This window comes from Anguilla anguilla, chromosome 10 (assembly GCF_013347855.1).
Source record: "Anguilla anguilla isolate fAngAng1 chromosome 10, fAngAng1.pri, whole genome shotgun sequence".
Taxonomy (NCBI): Eukaryota; Metazoa; Chordata; class Actinopteri; order Anguilliformes; family Anguillidae; genus Anguilla; species Anguilla anguilla.
Window position 1 is genome coordinate 1607299 of NC_049210.1, and position 7500 is coordinate 1614798.

Genomic DNA, 7500 nt, shown 5'->3' on the forward strand with positions numbered 1-7500 from the left:
TGCCACCTGAAACATGCTCCCCAAAACACTGCCACCCCAGAACACTTCCACCCCAAAACACTTCCACCCCAAAACACTGCCACCCCAGAACACTTCCACTCCAGAACACTGCCACCCCAAAACACTTCCACCCCAGAACACTTCCACCCCAAAACACTGCCACCCCAAAACACTTCCACCCCAGAACACTGCCACCCCAGAACACTTCCACCTGAAACGTGCTCCCCAGAACACTTCCACCCCAGAACACTGCCACCCCAGAACACTCCCACCCCAAAACACTTCCACCCCAGAACACTTCCACCTGAAACATGCACCCCAAAACACTGCCACCTGAAACATGCTCCCCAAAACACTTCCACCCCAGAACACTGCCACCCCAGAACACTTCCACCTGAAACATGCTCCCCAAAACACTTCCACTCCAAAATATGAACCCCGAAACATGCACTCCAAAACGTCATCCTACCACACATACACACGGACACGTACGCACAAACACACACACACACACACGTACACACACACACACACACACAGACACGTACACACACACACACACACAGACACGTACACACACACACACACACACACACCATGCTTCCATGCACCCACAAACTCCACCCACCTACACACACACACTGTTTTTTGTAGGTTGTGTGCTGCTGGTCCTTTCTCCCAGGTGTCCGGTACCGACTCTTAGCAGTAATGTTCTGCAATGCATTGTGGGAGTTCCCTGCTGCCTGTTACCTCAGCTCACTGCCATTGTGCCAAAGACTGTAAAAACTGAACTGGCCTCTTAAATCTGCGCTGTCCCCTAAAGTGTGACTGAAACCACTGTCCCCTAAAGTGTGACTGAAACCACTGTCCCCTAAAGTGTGACTGAAACCACTGTCCCCTAAAGTGTGACTGAAACCACTGTCCCCTAAAGTGTGACTGAAACCACTGTCCCCTAAAGTGTGACTGAAACCACTGTCCCCTAAAGTGTGACTGAAACCACTGTCCCCTAAAGTGTGACTGAAACCACTGTCCCCTAAAGTGTGACTGAAACCACTGTCCCCTAAAGTGTGACTGAAACCACTGTCCCCTAAAGTGTGACTGAAACCACTGTCCCCTAAAGTGTGACTGAAACCACTGTCCCCTAAAGTGTGACTGAAACCACTGTCCCCTAAAGTGTGACTGAAACCACTGTCCCCTAAAGTGTGACTGAAACCACTGTCCCCTAAAGTGTGACTGAAACCACTGTCCCCTAAAGTGTGACTGAAGCGACTGTCCCCTAAAGTGTGACTGAAGCGACTGTCCCCTAAAGTGTGACTGAGACCACTGTCCCCTAAAGTGTGACTGAAACCACTGTCCCCTAAAGTGTGACTGAAACCACTGTCCCCTAAAGTGTGACTGAAACCACTGGACCTTCGCGCTGTTCAGTGATGTCACTGATGTTTTTCCTGTGATTGTGTCTGGACTAGCCGGGGGCGGAGTCACCACGCCAGCTGGCTCCAACGCGCTGCCATGCCAACAAGCCCCGCCCCCCGGCGTCGGCTTTGCTGCCCTGCTCGTGCGAGCCGTACTAACCCCTGCCCGCGGAGCCGTCTCTGATTGGCTGGCTGACCCTCTTGTTTTGCATACAGATTCGGCAGAAAGGTTCGGTGCGAGGGACCTCGGCTGCCGACGACTAAGCCCCCCCCCCCCCCCACCCCCCCCCCCCGTAGCTCGGCCTGCGTAAGTGAGGCTGGCCATGAAGGGGGGGGGGGGTAGAGCTGGTGAAGGAGGTCCTTTACTCTCATCTCAGCCTACATCCCCCCCCCCTCTCTCTCTCCATCTCTCTCTCTCTCCCCCTCTCTCTCTCCATCTCTCTCTCTCCCTCCATCTCGCTCTCTGTTTGGTGGTTCCTGGCTTTTGTTCAGTCGCTTCATCCATTTTGGTGCCAGTAATGAACTCTGTCCGCTCGCCTGCTAACCAGGCTGTTCTGCTTCTTCTCACTTTGTGTTTCCTCTGATGGGCTTATAACGCAGGGTGCACCTGACCCAACCCTCCACCTGATAAAATCACCTGACCCAACAGGTGCATGGGAGATCACGGGCTGCCTCTGTTGGTCCCTGGGTAGGAACCAGCAGTTTGGGAGTGGGGCTTTTGGGGGGTTTTTCTAGGTGGTGGACTAACCGGGCCTACCTGCCGTGCCAGACCTGTCTGCTAACATCAGGAAACTGTCTCTGAGACTCACTGACCTGCATGGGGAAGAGACTCTGCTGAGGCGGAGGAGAGGAAGGAGGGATGGAGCAAAAAAGAGTAGAAATAGGGAAGAAGAGATGAGGGAGGTAAAAGAGAAGGAAGAGATGAGATGGCAGATTGACTAAGCCAGACGAAGAGGCCAAATACACAAACCCTAGAGACCAGGAAGCCCCCCCCCCCCCGCCCCCCCCGCCCTGTTAAACCCCATTACATGTAAATATTATTCATATTTATTATTATCATTCGTATTATATATAGCGGCTTCAGCAACAACAACAGTGATGCCTTCTTATCCCACCATTCGTGCACAGATATGTTAGTGCACGTGTGCACGTGTGCATGTCTGCACGTGTAATCTGGGCTGTTCTCCAGTCAAGGCATTAGGTGCTGCTTGGAGAAGTGTGACTGAGGAATTCTGGGATGTTTGCGCTGGTACCGCTCTCCAGTTCCGGGTTGCTGCTGATTCTGCAGGGTCAGGACAGGAGCTCTGAATATAAGAGCTGAACGCTCATCTCCTCCCTCCTCCTCCACCGCCTCAGAAGAGTCTTCTCTGGGAACAATGTTCATCCGCGTGTTGAGATGTCCATAATATATTATTTTACTCTCTCTCTCTCTCTCCCTCTCTTTCTCTCTGTCTCTCCCCCCCCTCTTTTATTCTCTCTCTCTCGCAGCTTCGAAAGGAAGGCGATGTTCGCGGCACCAGCGCTGCGAACGAAGGTTGAAGCTGCCACACCCAGCTGAATTTAAAAACGTCACCATGACGACGACGGAGGAGGAGGAGGCAGAATGGAGATAGTCTCACCTGTAGGGGGCAGTCTTCCCCCTTCAGCCTCACAGATTTTCCAGGGTTACCATCGATCATTAGTACTGTTCCCCAGCTCACCCAATCACAAGCGTCCTTTACATACAACCAATTAAAGAAAAAATTAGAGAATATATATATATTTTTAAAAATTGTACGAATCGTGAGGACACTATATATGTATAAATATGTATTTCACCAGGGCTGCTTTTCTGGTGTTCAGTAAAAACCATTTAAAGCAGAATTAGGAGATGACTGTAGAGTGTAGCTCTCAAACTCAACCCCTTCAGCTGTTAAAACCTCATCCTGGCTTCTGTCTGTCAAAGCCTTTCTTCCTTTTGGTGTGTAAAGTCTGCAGTTTTGTTGGGTTTTTTTCCCCTTTAATTTGTTTGTTTTTGGTTTATTCTGTTTTTGACAGGCTGTCTAGACCCCCCCCCCCCCCCAGTGCCTAGACCCCCCCCCCCCTGTTTATGGCTGCTGAACCTGCAGATGAGTTCTGATTGGCTGGCATGTAGATTGCTCTGAAGATGCTTTTGACAGATTGCCCCCGGCCCGCCACCCCCACCCCCCCCCCCAACCCAAAAAAAATTCCCGCTTTTTAATCATGAACAGAAAACCATAAAACCTAGACATGGTGGTTAAGATTCTCACTTTCCACCATCATTTGTACACACACACACACACACACACTCACACTCGCGCACGCATGCACATACACATAAATGCGCACACACACGCACACTCTTGCACTCACATGCACACGCTCACGCTCACACACACACAAACTTGCTCTGGCGCACACACACTCAAACGTGCTCTGGCACACACACAGGTCCGGGTGCCTTTCTGGTGACGTAGTTTTGCACACGCGTGGGTGACACTGTCTGTCCCGTGCGTGGGATTTTGGCCTCTCTGCCTGGGGGGGGGGGCTGTACTCCACCGCACGTATCCCAGCATGCCTTTCCACTGAGAGAAGCACGGTGAGGTTCACTCCTGTGGCGCTTAGCCACGCCTTCCCTATGCATTTGGAACACGCTGCAGGCTCCGCCTCTTCGTTCCTTATAAGGCTTTATTTGTAGCGCCTGCTGCCGTTTACTGTACTGACCGGGTGTCGGAGCCCGCTGCTCATCACCGTCCTGTTGGTGGTACTGTACCTGGATGCCTTGCGGCCGCCAGATCGCCCGCTATATTCACCCCCCCCCCCCCCCCCCCCCACCCCCACCCCCTCTGCCTGTGCTCAGACCTCTGCCTCCATGAGTTTACAGCCTGACCGCACCCCCTTCTGCATAGCCCCGCCCCTTTGTGGACTGACCACACCCCCTCCTAAAAGCCCTGCCCCTTTGTGGGCAGTCACACCTCCTTTATCTGCAAGCCTGGCCCCCTTGTTCTTTTCTGTGAGGCATTGACAGGCCTTGTGAGTGTGAGAGAGTGCCACTGCTGCCTGCACTATTCCACAGCAGTGAAAACCAGTTCACTATTCCACAGCAGTGAGAACCAGTTCACTATTCCACAGCAGTGAGAACCAGTTCACTATTCTACAGCAGTGAGAACCAGTTCACTATTCCACAGCAGTGAGAACCAGTTCACTATTCTACAGCAGTGAGAACCAGTTCACTATTCCACAGCAGTGAGAACCAGTTCACTGGTTCTGTGTCCTTAATCCAAGTGCTGTTAACTTCCTTTACCTGCTGAACCGCAGGAACTGATCCAGGTGTTCAGGCAGAGGTATTAAATGCCGGAAACTCGTGGTTTTTTGTTGTTTGTTTTTTCTTCCACACCTGGGTCTAAGCTGTATGCCTGTTTACACACACGTTGCACAGGGGTTCATAAGAACCTGTTTGCAGCTGAAAAGCAATAGAATATTTTTATATGAAACGTGTGAAACCGAGAAGTACGGCTGTTTGCGTCAGTGACTGTTTCTCGGTGACCCCTAAAGAGAGGGCTAGAGGCGGAACACAGACAGACAGACAGAGAGACGGACGGACAGACAGACAGACAGACAGATTCACAGACGGACAGACAGACAGACAGACAGACGGACGGATGAACTCCTTTGAGGCCAGGACGTCCCAGCATGCCTCTGCCTTAGTTTTATGTAGAGTGGAAGTGCTCAGCTTCCACCAGCAGGGCGGCGACTGCAGCCTGCACCCCAACGGGCCCGTGCTCCGCTGCTCTCAGCCTCCTGTGTTCTGATGATGATTTGGGGGATGAGAAGCCAGAAACTAAAAAAACTGAGTGTGTCTGGATTGATTACGCTGTTGTTTTTTTTCCTCTTTTCTTTTAAATGTTATTTTAGAAACTTTTTGGTTTGGGCTCTTGGTGGCACTGGTTTAGTACTGAAAAGCAACAAGCAAAAAAAAAAAAAAATCTTTTTTTTTAATTTTTCCTTTTTTGTTTTTTAACCTGCAGCTTGGTTTGGTCTCCACTGAAGCGGTGCTGTCGGGAAGGGTGTGGGGGTGTGGGGATGGGGGGGGATTAATGATGACAATCAAATCTGAACTGAACAGAGTCATAAATAAACCTGCATGTCTGGCTGCTGTTAAAATGATTATTAAAAAGATGGACGGATTTAAATGTACTTTCTGATCATGCCTTTCGAATGTCTGGCTGTCTGTAGAGATTCAGGGGCAATTGTGAATGTACGACAGTATACTTTTTCTTTCTCTTCTTTTTTGTTTTTTTTTCTTTCTTTTTTTGCAGATTTTGAGCTGCAGAAAAAGGTCTGGGCAATGAAACCTAAATGAATATCTAATAAATTTCCACACAAAGCGGGTTTGTGTTCTGCCTGTTCTCTGGTGTCTGTGACGGTGCTCCTGTAGGGGTCAGGTCGACAGTGTTGCAGCTATTTTCACTTTTGTAAATACTGAAGACTCATTTTATACAGGGCTGAATATAAATGGGACTGGCCATCCAAATATGGGGGGGTTGTGAGGAGGGGGGTGGCATAAACAGGAAGTGTAATGGTTGGGGGTACTGGCCCGGTAACCTAGAGGTGGAAAAAAATACAAAAGCATTAAAATACAAATTTAGTGAATATTTAGCTGTGTGGGTGGAGTGTATGTACGTTAAGAAGCTGAGCTGTAGTGTAACTGAGTTGAGAACCTTCTGGAAGTTGGGTTGGCGTGGGTCTGTGTGTGCATGCGTGTGGGTGTGTGTGCGTGTGTGTGTGTGCATGCGTGTGTGTGTGCGTGGGTGTGTGTGCGTGGGTGGGTGGGTGTGTGTGTGTATGCGTGTGTGTGTGTGTGTGTGTGTGCGTGCGTGTGTGTGTGTGTGTGCTTGTGTGCGTGCGTGTGTGTCGGTGTGCGTGTGTGGATGTGTGCGTGCGTGTGTGTGGGTGTGCGGTGGGGGGGTCTTTTTGTTTACAGGGGGGAGAAGAGGCGGAGACGCTGTGACATCAGCAGACCCGCCAGTTACCCGCATCTGCCCCATCGCAGGAGGAAGAGGTAACAGAATCTATAACGGGTCAGGAAGGACAGGCGTGTCTGCTGGGCGTGATATCCTCTCTCTCTCTCTCTCTCTCCCTCCCTTTCTCTGTCTCTCTCTCCCTTTCTCTGTCTCTCTGTCTCTCTCTCCCTCTCTCTCTCTGTGGCCGAGGAGAATGGTCACGTGACCCGCATGGAAGCTTGCGGCGCGTGTGTCCTGCAGAACAGACGTCCGATCTCGCCGTTATAGAGAATCTTTACCGTGCAATAAGGCCAGCGGAATCAGTCTGGGGAGGGGGACAGGGAGAGAGAGAGGGATCAGTCTGGGGAGGGGGACAGGGGGAGAGAGAGGGAGGGAGAGACAGAGGCGGAGAGAGAGGGAGGGAAAGACCGAGAGAGAGAGAGAGAGCAGTTTAAAGGGGTGTAACCCTCGTGGGTCAGCAGGCTGGGGGGTTAAACAGCTCTGTGACAGATACTGTCACTGACGCTCGTTAGCCCAAAGCCTTCACTTCCTCCTCTGGGACTCTCAGCCGGCTGAAAGCGGATCTGAGCGAGCCGGCCCCTCCCCGGGTGAGCGCGCGGTGGGCGTGGCCTAAAGCGGACCTGAGCTAGCCGGCCCCTCCCTGAGTGAGCGCGTGGCGCGGTGGGCGTGGCCTAAAGCGGACCTGAGCGAGCCGGCCCCTCCCCGGGTGAGCGTGCGGTGGGCATGGCCTAAAGCGGACCTGAGCTAGCCGGCCCCTCCCTGGGTGAGCGCGCGGCGCGGTGGGCGTGGGCGTGGGGGTGTGGTTTCGCTCGCGTAAGTTTGCAGCGGGATGGCGGGATCTGCTTCGTCAGGTCTGTTGTGTCACTTTGGGCTCTGAGACAGGCCTGCCAGGGCTGGTAAGGGACCCATTTTGTGCTGGCTGAATGGCATCTGCGTGTGACCCCCCCAACCCCCCGACCTCCCCCAGTGGCCCTCCGGGGGCCGGAATTGCGCATGGCCCCAGGACATGGGGTGGGGGGGGGCGGTTATTTTGAGGTCTGCTTATGGTCTGTGCTGATGTAAAA

The 7500-nt window shown here is 52.3% G+C and overlaps 1 protein-coding gene across 2 annotated transcripts in view; it reads left to right on the forward strand.

Annotated features, from left to right (window-relative positions):
• Nucleotides 1-3712, forward strand: part of LOC118207107 (phosphatidylinositol transfer protein beta isoform-like) — a 25757-nt gene extending 22045 nt beyond the window's left edge. The window contains exons 11-12 of one of the 2 annotated variants that reach the window (XM_035380416.1): nucleotides 1629-1719; nucleotides 2901-3712. In XM_035380416.1, coding sequence (XP_035236307.1) covers nucleotides 1629-1676 — 48 coding nt within the window. In that variant the 3' untranslated portion in view covers nucleotides 1677-1719; nucleotides 2901-3712. The remainder of the gene's footprint in view (nucleotides 1-1628; nucleotides 1720-2900) is intronic. The other variant, XM_035380415.1, reaches the window with a different exon arrangement.
• The last annotated feature ends 3788 nt before the right edge of the window (nucleotides 3713-7500 follow it).